We start from the raw sequence: 19,204 nt of genomic DNA on the forward strand, positions 1-19,204 counted from the left end.
CTCCAAAGAATCAAAACCACACTGCAAGGTATATTTTCCCACTTGCTCTGCTGCATGCAACAAATCCTGCATCCCTTTGAAATCTAGTTGATCTGTCTGAGGGATCATTTTCTGTTTTAACTGAGTAAGCAAGTACTGTTGGTATTTAATCATGTGGAATTGGCAGTTTAATGCCCTCATGGCCAAAGTGGCAGAGGTATACACTTTTTTCCCCATCTTTCTAATGCCCTGGAATCTCTTTCCGCATGTAGTGGATTTTTAGCAGTGGAGGCCTTAACCTCTTTGGGACCCTGGGAAATGGTTTCTGGGTCTGCAGCAGGGCTTTTATATAAAAACCTGTGAGAGTCAGGGACTCGGTAGTATCTGTCTGGTTTAGGTGGAGCTGGAGGTAAGGAATCTGGATTTAGACTAGATTCAGTGTAGACATCATCCAGAATGTCTAAAACAGGAGGAATGGCTAAGGGTCTATGCTGAGGTAGAAGAAGAAACTCACGGAGTCTTTTCTTGGAGTCAGAGTAATCTTGTCCTTCCCAGTGGAAATGCTCTCTCATGGTGTGCAGGGTTTCCCCAAAAGAGAAGTCTTCAGGGGGGGGGGGGGAACAGAGGTAATTGATTCCTCAGCATCTGAGTCTTCATAGAGAGGGAAGGGGTCATCCTGTTCCTCAGAGTCTGCTGAGGAAATGGATTCCTGGTCAGAAGGAGGTAAATCTTCCTCCAGTCTAGGCCTTTTGTCAGGAGGGGGTTGGGAACCTCTGATAAGGATTATCAGGTCCTCTGCCATTTTGAGCATTTGTTTTTTAGGCATAGGGGCCTGTGTGGGAGTCTGTGGACCCAGTTTCTTAACCTTTGGAAGCCTAGCGTATGACTTAACGGAGAGAGTCGTCGGTTTAAAGATGCCTTCTGAAACCGAAGGCCTGTCCATAGTCTCCGGATCGCCGCCAGGACTGGCGTCCACAAGTTGAGGAGGAACCGGCTCCAGTGGCCTAGTAGATTCTGTCTGAGAGGTAGTCGCATTTTCTAAGTCTGCGGACGTCAGGGGCTGCGTAGGCGCCTCACTGAATACCAAAGATCCGGTGGCAGGCCTAACCGAGACCTCGGTATCTGATCTAGGTCTAGGCTGCCTGTCTTTGTCCTTGCGTTTTTTAAAAATAGCGGTTGTCGGAGGTTCCGACGACATGATGTAGTTGAATTTTCTGCCAAAATAATGACGGGTGGTATCAGCCTGACACTTAATAGTGAGTTTATTGAACCTAGCGCAAAACTGACAACCAGAAACGTCGTGGTCTGGGCCTTGGCAAGGAATACAATAAGAATGGAAATCCTTATGAGGTATTTGCTTCCCACAAGAAATACAATTATTAACTTTGTCTGACATCGGTCTGAGGCAAGAAAAGTTTCCCCAACGGGGTACTTAGCTTTATAGAAGACTTCGGCTGAAATTCTGTTCAAAAATCTCAGGAGCTGGCCGACCGGCACTTGCGAACTGCTTCTGCTTCGGGCACCGCGCGGCAAGAAAGACTGAAGCAAATGGCGTCGGCTGCCTCTTTTATACCCCTGCCGTACTGACGTCAGGGAAGAAGCGACGACAACCGACACCGGACCAAGGCTTTGGAATTCAGGCTGACTGCAGGGACCGCCTGACGGCAGGATAACCCAAGTGTGAAGACTGCAGCAGCATAGCACGATGAACATCATGCTTTCTTCATAATCAGTGCAATCTCTTTGGAATTTTTCATTTTTCAATAGCTCGTTCTCTTTTATCAGTTTGTCCTGAACCAAGGCAAACTTGGACTCAAAATTATCCGCTAAGGTGACATCTTTTAAGTTGAAGAAGGCTGCTCGGATCTTCATACTCAAACACTTGATCTTACATTTTTTAAGCTGCAATTACAAATCCAAATACTGAAGACCAACTTTTTGGTTTAAGTTAATCTACATACTGATAAATTCTTGTGGAAAATCTTTTCCTACGGGCATAATAGGTGTGTGTAAAACGAGGAATGTTCAAATGTTTTAACTGCAATCTATGCAATTATTTACTTACTGATGACAATGCAATTTGTATTAACAACTATAACATTTCCATTAAGGGATGTTATAGGTTCATAGGTAGGTAGTAGACTATCTGCCCGAAGTCATTTATAAGCCTAGCCAGAGTGTGTTGGCTTTCACCGCCCCCCTAGATTAGTTCCTTGTGCCTCTGTCCAGCAGAGCCACTGAAGATATCCCCGGGGTAAAGTTTCTGTTTCCCATTCACTCGTCAAGGTTTCTCTTGAAGAGTGTTAGTGAGGAGTTCTGCCTAACGTAGATTGGAATCTTGTTCCAAAGCATGGGAAGTCTCTGGGACAGGAATCTATCCCTCCAGCACGTCCTATTTATAGTTGTGGTGAGGTTTAGATCCCTAGAGCTTGTGGCTCTAGGGGATATGGTTTTCTTTAGGTGGAGCATGTCCATCAATTCTGGGTTGGACACGGCCTTGTTTGTTACACAAGTAAATCTAAATTTATGGTGTACTTGATGATATACTTGCCCTGTAAATCTTTTTATGTGGGGCGCACCCCTAGAGAACTGTATAAGAGAATATACAAACAGACATGCAGTGTTGGTAGAGGGTGAGAAAAATGTATTGGGCAAGCACTATAAACTTAGTAATTTTAAAGTATACTTCAAGTTTTTAGTTTTGGATGATGTGAAAGGGTACAACAGAATGTTTAATGCTGAAGATGAGCTTGGATGGCATGAATATTTGTGGCAACTGAGACCAGGGCCAGTGTTAGCATTTTGGAGGCCCCCAGCAAGTTGTCAAGTTGGGCCCCCATGGAAACTTCCAGTCCATTTATCACTCTATTACAGCCACCCCTCCTATGCAACCTTTTATCTCATGCTGCAGAGCTTTAGGAGCAGTACGCATAGACTGAACTGTAGCTACAGTGTTCTTTCATTATGACAGGACTGTGTACAGCACCGTGTTGGCCCATCTCAGAGACATTCACAGTGACTGGCATTTAGTTACAACAATGATGCACTATAACAGCTTTGCTTGCAGGACTAGAATACTGCATAACCACATCTTTTACTGCTACCCAGAAGAGTTATGTACCTGCCTGTCATTATTGTGTTCATACAAATAAAATCAATGATATCTTTTGCAGACATGCACACACACAGACACACACACACACTGCACATTTGCCTTCAGGGAAACTGGAGGAATTCCATTTCACCTGCTGCATGTTTTAAGGCACTGAGGTTAACCAGCATGGATAAAAACATGCACAGATAGTAAAAAGCTACAATCAAGAACTCAAGCAGAGCAAAGAACTGTGAAAAGGCAATGCTACTCACTGCACCACTGTAGTAAAGAACAGTTGCTTTCATACACATCCTCCTCCTGACAAACTACCAAAGATAGCCATCTATCAGGTGTAATATCTATGTTTGTGATTGTAAGTGAAAAAAAACATGGACAAATTGTTACAATTACATGCCGTGCAACCATGTTCCCCCTAACATACATACATACATACATACACACACACACACACAAGCATAACTGCAATGTTGATGATGTTTGTGCTAGAAAGTGAAATACATTTTTGTCAACTTGTTAGTCTTATATTACAACACACACACACACACACACATTCAAAAGCCATAGTGAAATACACTGAATTCAACAAATAGCAATACATTTTTCAACACTAGTATTGCCACACCAGATCAGTGACCATTCAGAAGTCATCAGCAGCAGGAGTAAGTCACTTTTATTTACATCAGTGAAGAGTAATGCATACCTGCCACTGCCCCTAATTTCATTGAATGTCCCTGATTTTGCCTCATAATTTCACTCTGTTCTCACGAAAAGTCTGACTTGCTGGTAAATCATTCAGGATTACAGAAGGTTAATAAATTCAGACATCAAAGTTTCATACTTTTTATTGCCGAGAAAATGCAAGTTGATGCAAAATGTGTTATTCTGCTAACTTTTTAAGTGAATAACACTAATATTTAAAAAGTGTTCCTGATGTTGAGTGTTTATTCTGCTATTTTTTACTGAACAAGATGCTAAGACTTATAGTATGTAGTGTTCTGTCAATATTTATAAATCTCCCCAAAAGAGAAAAGCATCCCTAAAAATCAGGTGCATCATGTCTTCTTAAAATCCAAGATAAGTACTGAGATCGGTCACTATGAGTTGCAGTCCTCTAGTGTTTACCTTGTTCATGATCATTCATTGATTACCAGCCTTATCTTAACAGGGTCATATCAGAACCCTTTTTTGTATAAAGCATGTGATCAGAAAATTTATCTTTTTTTTCTCCTCCTTATTTTCCCCCAGCAAATAGCTTTTCTAGGGCTCCTACACAGTTGATGATTGAGGGGGCCCTTGCAGCCACAGGTACTGCAAGTACCTAAAGCTGGCTACAGTTTTAGTTCTAGAGGAGGGAATACCTATCACCGAGATTTAACTAAGTCAAGGGCACTGTCAGCAATAAAATATTTAATGAAATTGTGAAGTCTGTAATTTGACAAAACACTGTTTGCAAAACCAGAGATACAGTTGATGTGTAAAGGAGATATAACTAAGAGTTGTTATTACCTACCTGGCTTATTTGATTGTGTCTTTCGGCTTTTCCCGGTTAGGGGTCACCACAACGGAACTCCGGTCCGCTAATGATTGGCAATAGAGTTTCACGTACTGGCTTGCCGGGCCTAACGCACAACTTTCAACGAAGGAACACGCATGTCGCTACACAGAAGACGCTCTAACTGAGAATCGAACGGGCAACATCTAACTGTGAGGCGACAACGCTACCTACCTGGCTTATTAAGTACACAAAATTGCTGTACTATTTACTAGCTTTTGTTTGTTTGACAAACGTAAAAAAAAAAAAAAAAAAAAAAAAAATCAAAATAAAATAACTTGCTGTGATTGGGGGCCCCCCAAGACCAGGGGGCTCCCAGCAACCGCAGGGTTTGCTGGTGCCTAAAGCCGGCTATGACTGAGACTAAATGCATGTTTTCCACCAGGTTTGATCAACCGGGAGGATTTTGTTGCCTTTCTGAAAAGGAAGAGGTTAAAGCATCAATTAAGTCATTAATTGTTTTATGTCCTGTGACTTTATCTCTATTTAAGTGAAGGTTTGTATCACATTATTCAGTCTGATGAAGTCTTGGATTGAGAGACGAAAGGGCTTACTGTTTAATGTGCGTGTGTAAAACCAGTTTGGTTTTATTTTAATTTCTGGCTTTTTCTTTCTTTCTGTTATTCAGTTAGTCCAGTTTAACTGCTTTTTTTGTATCCATTTACATTACACACCTTACTATTCCTTGAGCAACATACACCACACATGAATGAATTTAATTATCAACACTCAACAGTCCATATACTACACTTAGTACATTTCTTCTTGTTATACAAAAAATGCCATGTTTATTTTTAAATGGGTTAAAAAGTTACTCTGTTGATCCTGTAAGTCTCCACTGCTACCTGAAGGTAATGTAGTAAATGCAGCAAGCCAGGATGCCTGCAAAGTATACAATCCCGATCAAAGCTTGTACAATCCAAATAAATGGGTATACTCATCTCTAAAGGCATCCTTTGCCAAAGGCTTGATCTGAACTCCCACCCCATTATAAAACTAATAGTCCTTCTGCAGGCACAGAAAGTGGGAAGCCAGAAAACAATGAACAGCTTCTTTCACACCAAATATACTTCTGAGTAACAACTGTGTGATAACCGATGCGCCTAATTCTTCCTGAACCAGATGATCAGATTTCAGTTAGCAGCTCAGGTGCTACAGCAACTTACTCACAGGAAGGTCACCAGCTTGTGTCAGTTTGCCTATTACAAGTATGTGTGTGTGTGTGTGTGTGTGTGTGTGTGTGTGTGTGGTGTAACCCTCTTGTGAAATAAGCTGCATATAGTTCCACAGTAGGGTAGCATGGGAGGCACTGAGTAACGGTATTGCCAAGTGAGGTAATGAAGATAATATTAAGTACATGCTCTGCGTCAGTTAGGGTTTCCCTACCCCTTGCACACCTAATAAAAATTCCTGCTCTCAGCTACATATATAATGCCTGCCTTTTGACTGTTGCAGTCAGGAGCGTGGGGCAGATGTCTCATTTAGGAAGATGTTATTAGGCACATACTATCCCCTGGGGAGGAGGGCCCACCTGTCATATGGGACATACCCATATGGGAAGAAATTTCCAGGGAATTGTTATGGCTAGGCTTGCATAGGCCTTAGGGCCGATAGCCTAGTACCAACCTATGAACCAGGATTTTATTGCCCTGTGGAAGGGGAATAGGTTCATGGGCAACAAAAAAGAGAGTAAATGTCAGCAGTAGAGGACAGGAGGTTCAACAAAATCTGGATCTGAAAGCATGTAAAAAATGAGAACACTTACCAGTTTACATTCCTGTATTTTACTTTCATTTTAACTACTGTACCATACTTTCCAGCATCTTCTAGGTTAAAATAATACTTAGGATACCATAATTGCACAATACATCATACAGGTGTATCATCATTTACACAAAAGATGAAGTACTCTCTCAAACTGGAGTAAACAATGAAAGATACTACAAAAGAGACTGAAAACCTTACCTTTACTCCTTCATTGTAGCTGTCCACTGGATTGTTAAGGCTGCCAAGGTGACTTGGGGCTCCTGGGCGTGGAGGCTTCTTTGGAGGAGCTACATGATCTGATAAATTAAACACCTTCAAAATGAATATCATGCCAAATGCAGGAAATGTTTTCTAAACATTTGACATGAATCACTATATCCATAGTCACAAAGCAAAACAGTTCTAAAATAAAGTACATGATTTCACCTCCAATATCTTTAGCCCAAATCACATGATGGCTTCTTCCTTAAATACATGCTCTAAACAGCAGATGTTCTGGTAGTCCTATCTCACCTTCATTCTTACATATACAAGCTCAAAGTCTTCTAGTTGGATTGTGGCTAGGTAGGTATCCCATAGTGCACCAGTACAATCCCCAGATCTCGTTTGCCGCATCGACAAGTTCGGATGTGCTTCTACTTGGCCGTGGCTAAGTCTAACACATTTTGCTAATTTTTTGACTAAATTCTGCTGTTTTTCATATTTAGATAGCTTCACATAGCTGTCATTAGTGTCATTTTTGTAGTTTAGTAGTTACTAGAGTTCTTTCTGTGTTAAGTATTTCTGAGAACGGTTGGCTGATGGCCTTATCATTCTCTATGGTATCCTGTGTGCCAGTTATTTTCTTCTCTGGGGTCGCTTTATATATTTATACATCCCTAGTTTCAGATATTGTTGATATTAGTGGTTGTAGGTGCCTTTGCTCGTAGTTTAGACTGTGTGTGCATTAGTTCACTAAAGCCCCCAGGGTTTTCACCAAGTGTATGGCAGTAGTGACAGCTCACCTGAGACATAGAGGATTCTAGGTGCTTCCAGTAACTGGACAACTGGCTCCTGACCGCCTCCACCAGGCATCTACTTTTTCAGACCAAGGACGCTACTATTCAATTCTGTGCCCAGTTGGAGATTACTATCAATTGGGAAAAATTTGCCTTATTGCCCTCTCAATTTGTGATTTTTATAGGTGCAGAAATAGATACAGTAGCCATGTTGGCTCGTCTTCCAGTAGAAAGGGCACAGAATCTGGTTCTTTAAATTGACCATCTTCTCCCCCTCTGAAAAGTCAAGGCCAAGACTGTTCTGAAGCTTCTAGGGACCATAGTTTCTACCATGCTACTAGTGCCTCTAGTCAAGACTACACATGCGGATTCTTCAGTGGCTCCTATCGTCCTAGTGGTCTTTCAACAACTACCCTTAACTCATCACATTCTGCAAACAGACTCTTGCAAGAAGGACCTCATTTGGTGGATTCAACCTAATCAGTTAAACACGGGCACTCCATTTGTCCCTCGCCAACCCATTGCCACTGTGACCATGGATGCCTCACAGATAGGGTGGGGGGCATTATCTAGGCAGGACTTTCCAAGGCACATGGCAAGATCACGAGGCTCACCTGCATATCAATGTTCTAGAGATGAGGGCGGTGCTCCTGGCGTTGCAAGCACTTCACGACCTTCTTCCTCTTGGGACGATTGCAATACAATCAGACAACATGTCGGTAGTATGGTATATCAGCAAAAGTACAGTTTTGTACCTACCATAAATGTAGATGTCCGAGAGGAATGCATCTGCAGTCCTTACAAATGGGTTGTCCTGTCGTCAGGCAGCCCTTGATCGGCAGTTCCAAAGTCTGGGTCTGGCTTCGGCTGGTGTCGCACTTCACCCGACGTCATTGCGGCAGTTCTTCGGGTATAAAGGCATCAACCGACGCCATTTTCCTCAGTGTTTCTTGCCTCAGATGCCAGGTGCCCTCTTGGTTGGCTAAATTTGGATAAATGCCAAAATTTCCAAATAGTAGAGAGCAAACACACAAAATAAACATGTATGTACATATATACAAACAAATACACCATAATAGATCCCCCCCAAGCTAGCTGAAGATTGGTAAGTACCCTAGGAGTACCTCAGAGGGGAAGGAGGGTGGGTAATCCTGACTGCAGATGCATTCCTCTCGGACATCTACATTTATGGTAGGTACAAAATTGTACTATGTCCTTCAAGGATGCATCTGCAGTCCTTACAAATGGGTAGAGTACCATAGCTAAACTAGGGGAGGAGGTAATGAGAATAGATTATGGTGTAGTCAGGATCCCTTGTAAAACAGCAGTGGCAAAACCAGCACGGGATCTAGAGTATAGAGGTAAGTTATAATGCTTGGCAAATGTATGCACGGAGGTCCAAGTAGCAGCCTCTATAATGTCCTTGGTAGCCACTCCTCGTAAGAAAGCTGTGGTAGTGGCTGTGGCCCTTGTGGAGTGAGGCCTGATGTTCTCTGGAGTTTTCTTTCCATGGTAGGAGTAACAAAATATAATGCAATTTCCTATCCATTTGGAGATTGTCTGTTTAGAAATTGGTTTTCCTTCTTTTCCTGTTGCATAAGCTACCAGAAGCTGGTCAGTTTTCTATTGTTTTTTGTCCTGTCCAGGTAGTAGCGTAATTGCCTGTGTACATCCAAGGTATGTAAGAGCTTTTCTCCCCTGTTCTGTGGGTTGGGGAAGAATGTAGGAAGGTGGATAGCCTGATTTAAAGAGACTCTGGATACCACCTTAGGCATAAATGTAGGATTTGTTCTCATGGACACTCTATCTTGATGGAAGATCAGGAAGGGTTGTACTGCCATTAATGCCTGTAGTTCAGAGACCCTTCTTGCTGAAGTTATTGCCAGCAGGAAGGCAGTCTTCCAGGATAAGTATTGCAAGTCTGCTGTAGCTGCTGGCTTGAAAGGAGGTAGCGTCAGTTTTTCTAGCACAAAGTTCAAGTCCCATGCTGGCAATGGAGGTTTCCTGGGAGGTTTTACATTTTTAATTCCCCTCAGAAACTGTCTGAGCAGAGGATGCGAGAAGACAGGAGGATCCAAGCTGTATTGTGCTGAAATAGCTGATGCATGTATCTTGATGGAGGAATAGGACAGGCCTGTATGGAAGAGCTCCGCCAAGTACTCCAGGATGTTGGCTATGTTCACCAGTGTCACATCTTGCCCCTTTGCAGTACTCCAGATGTGATATCTTTTCCATTTTGCTGCATAATTCTTTCTTGTTGAAGGTCTACGAGCTTCCAGGATTATGTCCTTAACCCTTTGGGATAAATTTGGGTTAATTTCTGTCATGTAATGTTCCAGGCAGTTAGCTGCAGAGTTTTTAGGTTTGGATGCAGAATGTTGTAGTTGTTCTGTGTCAGCAGTAATGGAATCAGGGGTAGTTTCCATATTTGTTCCCGGGACATGCTCCTCAGCAGTGGATACCAATGTTGTCTTGGCCAGTCCGGGGCTATCAGAATGATCCTCGGATGTTCCTCTTTGATCTTGAGAAGCACCTTGTGCATCAAAGGAAGTGGTGGGAATGCGTATGCTGTCAGGCTTTTCCAACTGAAGGATAGGGAGTCCACCTTCCAAGCAAGTGGGTGGTAAGTCCTTGTGCAGAATTTCTTCAACTGGTGATTGTATGGGGATGCAAACAAGTCTATTTGTGGTAATCCCCATTCTCTCGTGATGGTTTGGAAGATGTCCGGATGCAGCATCCATTCGTGGGCATCTGTTGTAGTTCTGCTTAATATGTCTGCTAGAATGTTTTCCTTCCCTGGTACATAAATTGCCTGTAACTGAATGTTGTAGCTCAGAGCCACATCCCATAGGTCCAGTGCCAGCCGGCATAGGGGGTATGAGTGTGTGCCTCCCTGTTTGTTGATGTACCACATAACTGTGGTGTTGTCTGTCCTTATCAACAACTGGCCTTCTTGGAGAAGAGGTCTGAATGCCTGTATTGCCAATTTTACTGCCATCATTTCTTTTAGATTTATGTGCAGATGCAGTTGGTCTTGAGTCCATAGGCCTTGAATGCACTTGTCCATCATGTGTGCCCCCCAACCGAGGTCTGAGGCATCTGTCGTGATAGTTTGTCTTGGTTGACTTTTGCAGAAGGGCAGTCCTGTGTTTGATTGACAGGCCTGAGCCCACCATAAGAACTCTTGCTTCAGGCATGGGATCATTGGAATTTTGGTTTCCAGGCTGTGCTTGTGCTGAGACCACAAATTCTTTAGGTACCACTGTAGCTTTCTCATATGAAGCCTGGCATGAGGGACCAGTATTATGCAGGATGCCATGAAGCCTAGAGCTTGTAGCACTTTTCTTGCAGTTAGATGGCTCTGCTTTGTTAATGCCAAGAAATAGAGAGGAAGTTGCTCTTTCTTTTCTGCAGTTAGAAATGCCATTTGTTTTGATGTGTCCAGTTCTGCACCCAGAAAGGTTATTATTTGGGATGGAATCAGCCTTGACTTTTTTGTATTGCCTGGGTTTCCCAGGCCTTGTAGCAGGTAGTTGCCTCTTTGTAAGTCTTCTGTTAATTTGTTTTGTTGTCCGCTTGTATCAGGCAGTCGTCCAGGTAGGGATAGATTTGAATTCCCTGAAGTCTGCAATGAGCGATTACTGATGCCAGGCATTTCGTGAACACTCTGGGCGCAGTAGATAAGCCAAAGGGCAATGCTGAGAATTGATAATGCTCTGATCCTGCAAGAAATCTGAGGTATCTTCTGCAAATTGGTCGTATGGGGACGTGCAGGTATGCCTCCTTGAGATCTAGAGTTACCAGCCAAGACTTCTTGCCCAGCATGGGAAGAAGCTGCTGTAGGGTCAGCATTTTGAATTTTGGAACAATGAGGAATGTGTTTAGAGCGGACAGGTCTAGAATAGGCCTCCATTTGTTTTCTTTTCTTGGTACCAGGAAGAGCCTGGAGTAAAATCCCTTCCCTTGCTCCATAAATGGTACCTTTTCCACAGCTCGCATTCTTAATAATTGAGATATTTGTTTTAGAGCTTCTGCCCTTTGAGAAGGTGGTAGGTTCGGCATTCCTCTTTTTCCTGGTAGTGTATGGAAATGGAACCTGTAACCTTTGTCTATAGTCTGCAAAATCCATTTTTCTCTTGTAATGCAGTGCCAGTTTCTTGAAAATAATGTTAGCTTTCCGCCTAAGGGTGCTTCTAGTTGTTCCCTGGTAGGCGGTGCCACCGCCAAGTCACTGTGATTGAGTTGTTGTAGTGGTGGTGGCTGTATCCGTGCCTCGCTGGTTGTTACCCTGCCACTGGTGACCCCTGTAGGCACCCCTGGATTGGTTTCTGCCTCTAGAGCGCCTATTCCTGCCTCTTTGTGCCTTAGAGGAGTCAGGAAAGGACCAATTCTTGGAGGGCCAATTCCTGCTAAACCTTGGAGGTTGAACTTGTAAGAAATCTTTTACTGTTTGCACAGATTTTGCTTTCTCTTCCATCTTTTCAGTACCTGCTGTGCGGGGGCACCAAATAAATTGACCTTGTCCATAGGTGCATCCAAAAGCTTAGATTTGACATGGTCTGGTAATGCCTGCTCTTTCAACCATGTATGCCTCCTGATAACTGTGCCAGTCATGGCTGATCTAAAGGAAGCCTCCAGTGCATCATAGCCACATTTTAAAGAATGGTTACTAACCTGCTGTATGTTATGTAACATTTCTTGAACATACTTTTTATCTAAAGATTCTTCAGAGGACAGCTTTTTAGTCAACTGGTCAAGCATAAACTCTTGATATTGAATCATATGAAATTGGCAGTTCAAAGCTCTAGCTGACAAAGTAGCAGAGGTGTAAACTTTTACCCCATCTCTCTAAGGACCTGGATTCCCTTTCAGAGGAGGGGTTTTAGAAGAAGTAGCTGCTACAGCTTTTGGGCCCTGGGAGATCGTCTCTGGAGCTGCTAAAGGGGCCTTATATAAGTGGTGATGAGTGTCCGGGACCCTGTAGTACCTATCTGGCTTAGCAGGAGCCGGAGGTAAAGTATCAGGAGTAGTGCAAGCATCATTAAATGCATCATCAACAACAGATAGAACTGGAGGAATAGCTAAAGGCCTATGCTGTGGCAAGTGTAGAAAGGTCTTAAGCCTTTTTCTAGAGTCTGAGAAATCTTGGCCCTGCCACTGAAATTGTTCCCTCATAGCATGCAAGGTTTCCCCAAAGGAAAATTCCTCAGGAGGAGAGGCTGAAGGGATGGACTCCTCAGCATCAGAGTCTTCGTAAGGAGAATAAGAAGCCTCAGGAGGGTCTGTATGTTCGGAATCATCAGTGGCTACTGGCTCAGGGGGCTCTGCTCTAGGCCTCTTTTCTGGAGGAGGGAGAGAGGCCCTGTCTGGATGAGGCTGGGATCCACGAATTAAAGAGATGAGATCCTCTGCCAAAGAAAGCATATGGGAGCTGGTGCTGGGCCTGTGAGAGGGGGGCTTGGCAGGCACAGGTTTTGAAGCTTTGGCTGCTTTAGCCCTGGCAAAGGCCTTAATAGACATAGCTGGAGGAGGCCTAGCAGCTCCAAGTGCAGGGGTAGAAATATCTAGGGGAATGGTGTCTGATAAATCCTGTGAAATCGCAACAGTAGGCTGGATTTCAGAAGCCGTTTCTACCAGGATAGAAGAGGCCTCGGTAGAAGGCAAGTTATCGGCTGAAGAAAGAACTGCTTGCTCGGTATCGGCCGAAACCGAGACACTCGTGGTTTGCTTAACCGCGGACCGCGAGTGTCGGTCCTTTTCTTTGCGCTTTTTGGTTATTTGCGTAGTCGGAGGATCCGACGGCATAATGTAGGCAAAATCGGAGCCGAAAATCTGTTCAGCAAAGTCCGAGCGACGTCTAAGCGTCCATCAGTTAAAAGAAGCACAGGCTAGACAAGCAGCTACATCGTGGTCTGGGCCTAAACAATGAATGCAATAGGACTGGAAATCTTTATGAGGTATTTGTTTCCCACAAGATAAACAGTTATTAACTTTCTCTGACATCGGCTGAGGCAAGAAAGAGTCCCCAACGGGGTACTTAGCTTTATAGAAGTCTTCGAAGTAGTATTCGGTAGTAGTAATCTCTGGATCTGACCGACCGGCACTTGCGAACAGCTTCTGCTTGAGCGCCACGGCAAGAAAGACTGAGGAAAATGGCGTCGGCTGATGCCTTTATACCCGAAGAACTGCCGCAATGACGTCGGGTGAAGTGCGACACCAGCCGAAGCCAGACCCAGACTTTGGAATCCGGCCGACCAAAGGGCTGCCTGACGACAGGACAACCCATTTGTAAGGACTGCAGATGCATCCTTGAAGGACATCAAGGCGGAACCAGATCATACCCACTCTGTCAAGAGGCTATTCGAGTTTGGAAATAGGCAATATCTTTCCAGTGCTTTCTGGTGGCGACTCACATCCCGGGGACAACTAACGGGATAGCTAAAAAACTCAGACAGGCAATTTTGATGTCTCACGAGTGGTCTCTGAAGCAGGAAACAGCGGAGCAGATTTTCAGCAGATGGGGACAGCCTTGCTGCAATCTCTTTGCCAGCCCAATCAATGCCAAATGCAGCAGCTATTTCTCCGTCATCCGCCCTCCGGGGGAGTCACTGAGAGATGCACTTGTTCACAATTGCCCTCTGGGTCTCCTTTATGCTTTCCCTCCATTTCCTCTCATATCCAAGATGATTCAGAAAGTGAAACAGCTGGGAAGCAAACTGATCCTCATTATTCCTTACTGGCCTCAACAGATTTGGTTCCCCTTTCTTGGGCCTCACCTTCTAAGACGATCCATGGATTCTGGACCTAGTGCCAGATCTCTTGACGCACATGTCAGGCTCGCTTCACCCCACCTTACACACCCTCAATTTGACAGCTTGGCTGTTCCAGTTCCATCCCTAGTCAGGCTTCATGACCTCTCACCCTCCGTGACTCATATCCTTACGTCTTCTCATAAACCCTCCACTAAGAAATTATATTCCAGTAAATGGAGGAGGTTCTCTATCTGGGCTGAGAAAAAGAATGTTGACCCTTATACCTCTTCTATTCTGCTGGTTTTGGAATTTTTGTCTGAACTTTTTCACCAGGGATCTGCGGCTGCCACAATCAGGGTTCAAGTGGCAGAGATTTCTAATTTTCATTTAGGTCTACAAGATTCTAATCTGATGTTACATAGGTTGTGCAAGACCTTTCTCAAAGGTGCGACTTTGTTAAGACCCCCCTTTCAGGAACTGGCTGCTTCATGGGACTTGAATTTTGTGCTATCCAAATTAACGTCTCCACCATTTGAGCCTTCTCATTTGTTACCTTTGAAATTTCTGTCTTGGAAAATTTTGTTTCTGGTGGCAATCACATCTTCTAGATGAGTGTCAGAGTTACAAGCACTGTCTGTCAAACCCCCTTATCTGATATTTCACAAAGATAGAGTATGTCTTCGTACTAATCTATCCTTTGTCCCCATGGTCTTTTGTTCTTCCCTAATCATTCCAATGCAGCAGAATACAGGTTTCATCAGTTGGATGTTCATAGACAATTACGTTTTTATTTGCATCGGACTAAGGAATTCAGGAAGTCAGATCAATTATTTATTTCCTTCTCAGACTCCAGATTAGGTCTACCAGTTTCCAAAGTGACCCTCTCTAATTGGATCTCTAGCTGTATAGCTTACATTTACACTTCTGATGGTAAGCCTTTACTTTTCAAAACTTAAGGCTCATTCTACGAGATCTCAGTCTTCCTCTGCAGCCTTTCAAGCCAGGATCCCACTTGGTAATATCTGTGCAGAAGCAACTTGGGCTACCCCCTCACACATTTGTTACTCATTACAAATTGGATTTAACCTCCAGGGGTAGAGCATCCTTTGGTCCCACGGTACTCAGGAGTATTTTTCCTTGATCCACCCAAGAATAAGGTACTAGGGATGCTGTCCCATGTGTAAGAATGAAGGCGAGATAGGACTACAGAACATACAGAAGTTATGTACTCACCATAACGTTCCATGTTTGTAGTCCATCTCGCCCTTCATCCTTACAAACCCACCCACCTCCCTCCATCCTGCAAGTATTTGGAGACAGTAAAATATTGCTACTATTATTCACTGGAGACCTTTTATTATTGAATTCTTTTTCTATGGTTATTATTATTTCTCTTAGCAGCAAACAAGATCTGGGGATTGTACTGGTGCACCATGGGGTACCTTACCTAGCCATGAGCCAACTAAAAGACTTTGAACTTGTAAAAAAAGCCAAGTCGGAGCAGAGGATCGGCTCCGAATCCATATGTAAGAATGAAGGGCGAGATGGACTACAAACATGGAACGTTATGGTGAGTACATAACTTCTTTTTTTGAAAACAAATTTCATAACTGGCATTAATGCTGATCCATGGTAAACTCTAGGAACTGTAAAAATGAAAAAACAGTCTAGGGCATTTCGTTTCCCTATCTGATCGGGGTTTCATTTGTAGTAACTTAAATCATTTTAGAAGACTGTATTCAGAATACTATGACTTAAGCAGCAGTGTTTCACATCAAGCCTTATCACCTCTGACAGTTGTATTATGCCACGTGTTACTGCTAAAGGTCTCAAATTTCTCATGAACTACCTTCCTGCAAGCTGCTTTAGAGTACCACCTATGCTCAATGCATGCAGCTTTATAAGCAAAATATGTATAACAGCAAATTTACTATTGTCATGCAAATACACCATATATGTTTAATGTGTTGCCCTGCAACACACTTACTCTACACAAAAATATGTCATCTGAGAAATCAGTGTGTGGATAGAGTCCCTTATTGTTGCTTAGAATTTAATATGGACAGTGTGCAAAAGGAATGATCTACTAGGAAGTCATCTTATTCTGTTTAAAAATGAGCACATTAGTCACCAGTATTTTCTACAGTAAAGCAGTGATCACTGAAAACATATAAGTTGCAAGAGAAAATGTTACACTTTTAAAAACACATTAAAATTAAGAAACAGCCCATTGCCAAATTTGAAGCATGTTACTTGTTTTCATATATTAACCCCATAGACTACTATCACAGTGATTAAAAAAAAAACACTTATTCCTACATGGACTTTAATAGAGAACTCTGCTTTAAAAATACATTATCTAAACAGTGAGGCTAGCTTTCATACTAACCTTCATAAACTCCTCACTTGTCTGTACTCCCCAGTCAAGTTTCTACTAAAATATGGATTATGGACATCATTATTATCAACCCCCCCATTCTACATGGAGTCTAGGTACTGCAACAACTGTCACCAACTCTTTCGATTCAGTCCTTCTTTGACAGTCATGCCTGTCAAATGTCTTCTCCCATACAAACCACCTATCTTTTCAGTGGACATCTTCATTTCCTCTTGCCTTCTTCCCGTCTTTTCCCAAATCCTCTTTACCAAATTGCCTTCTGTTTTTTCTGTACATGTGACAAAACCATTGTAATGTGTTCTTCTTGACCTGTCTCTAAATGAAGCAACTTTGGCTTCTGCTCTGATGTCCTCATTTTACCTGACCCACAGTGCGCCGCCTTCCACTCATCTCAGGTACTTCTTCAACTCAACCTGCCTCAGCCTTCACTATCCAGTTTCTGTGCCATACAGTGGTTGTACCATTCTTTTGTACACCTTACTTTATAGGTGACTGCTAGTCTAATGACCCTGAGGGCCTTTTTGAACTCTAGCCACCCTTCCCAAATATAACTGACAAGATTTGATACCCTAGGGTTATTCTGAGGGGTGTAAGTAGGCTTGGGCATGGGTGGTCGAGCATTTATAGGTGCTAGACCAGGGGCAAATTTCCATTTCCCCATCGACTGGTCCAAGTTATGCCTGAACTGGGTTAGGGAAGAACTCTGCTTCACATGGATAGGAAACTTGTTACAGAGATGGGGTAGGCTCAGAGACAGATGGCTGTCCCTCCTAACATTCCCTATTTATTTTGCAGATGAGGTTTAGGTTCCTAGACGCTACAGGAAGTATTCCATCTGTCTTTGATGTCCTCTGGACTGGTGAGCAGACAGTTGTAGGAATCCCTTATAAGCGGTGTCTGATGACTATCTTCTTTATCTTTCTATCATTGACGTGAAAGCAGATAGAGCTTCTTTGTGCCATCCGCTGAATCACATTCATGAAGCTGGTAGAGTTTCTCTGACTCCTTGATGTTTGTCACTGCAACTGCTGTTTTAGCTTTTTGCTAGCCAACCAATATCATTTTAGCATGGTCCATCTTTCTATCTCCCACTTCTTCCTGCATTCCTTTCTTTTGAGAACTTCCTGGACTTCTGCATTCTACCTGACATGGCCACATATCTGTTGTATATAGTCTGTATACATGCCGTTATGAGACACTACCATTCTTCTTTGGCATCACCTATTTCCTCTTCTTCCTGATGTGTTACAGCTCTGAATATTTCCTGTACTTTCACTCTAATCAATTACCATAATCTATGATGACATTACAGCCTTCTTTGATCACAACTTGCAGCTGCTAGTGTCCATCACTGGTTTATGCTGGAGGCTGACAGTTTCACTGGAGATCATTTTGCCATTTCTGACTTTTACCTCAATGCCCCTTCCTTATCAGGACGAAGTCTACTCGAGCTGTTGATCACTTTTACATGTGATCTTGTGACACACTCTCTATGCAAATCATGTGTTATCCACCATCAAGCCAAGTCATGAGAATGGCCTCAAGTCTGGACTTCAGTTAGCAATCTTGAGGCCTTACCCTAGGACAAACAGAGGGTAACCGAATCACTGATAATTCAAATTCCAACTTCTTTTCAGTTTGAAACTGTACTACCTGGTTACTGTATGGATTATAAAACATCTGATTTGATAAATAATGATGGATGGATGAAAGAATGTTAATATGAACCTAAAACTACACAGCAGATACAGTGTTATTTTCTCTTATGCTTCACAGCTACTCCTACACCATGGTCCATTTTCAGTGACATAGCATCATTTTTAGTCAATAATTTTTATTACTGTACTTCATTAGTGCTTCATTAGTTTTGAGTATTCTAACAGTTTTCATGTATTCAGAGAATTTTAACAATAAATTGTATTTTTTACATTTTTCTAATACATTTACTTAACACTTTTACTGAATATTTTTTATAATACTAGTTGATTCTGACATGGAATCTCAATTTTGTGAGTATAAAATCATATGATGTGAAGTGTTTGGTAGCACTGGAGATGACCAGAGAATGAAGTGTTTAACTACCATGTTGTGTGTTAATAAAAGTGTAGATTACTACTAGTCAGATTGATCATTTTATTTCTATGGAATTCCTCGTAACCTGCGTGTTCTTGGAGGTGCCTGCACCCAGACTGGCTTTCATTTTTTCATGGTTCATGAGGCTTAATATCTCATACAACACATATTTTACTTCCAGACACAACAAAGGAATATACAACAGCACAAACGAATACTATCAAAACAGTCATCATTTGACAGCAGATCTTGATTGCATGCTGTGATCTTGTTTTACTGAACAGTGGATGATACGTTTTAGTACACATGCTGTCAACTGTACCTGGTATGAATAATTTCTTTAGCAGAGACTCTTGCCTACTTGGAATTCATCAACCAGCACTAGATGGATGTCTCAAGGAAGCAAATGACATTTACAACCATTTTGGAGTTGATTCTGTTGTTTAAGACATGGAAAAATACCTCTCAAGTGGCCAGAAGTTTGTATTATGTCCAGGTTTTACCTCATATTTTTTGTCTGCACTTCATAAAATGTGTAGTTTTCTGGCAAATCAGAGGACTGAAGTCACT

At 42.6% G+C, this 19,204-nt stretch overlaps 1 protein-coding gene across 13 annotated transcripts in view; it reads right to left on the reverse strand.

Moving 5' to 3' along the window:
* PTK2 (protein tyrosine kinase 2) overlaps positions 1-19,204 on the reverse strand; it is a 4,250,095-nt gene that overhangs the window by 273,501 nt on the left and 3,957,390 nt on the right. For all 13 annotated transcript variants that reach the window (XM_044067250.1, XM_044067257.1, XM_044067247.1 and 10 more), the window contains one exon: positions 6,612-6,709. In XM_044067250.1, coding sequence (XP_043923185.1) covers positions 6,612-6,709 — 98 coding nt within the window. The remainder of the gene's footprint in view (positions 1-6,611; positions 6,710-19,204) is intronic.

This window comes from Protopterus annectens, chromosome 3.part1, assembly GCF_019279795.1.
Source record: "Protopterus annectens isolate FY-2018-M chromosome 3.part1, PAN1.0, whole genome shotgun sequence".
Taxonomy (NCBI): Eukaryota; Metazoa; Chordata; order Ceratodontiformes; family Protopteridae; genus Protopterus; species Protopterus annectens.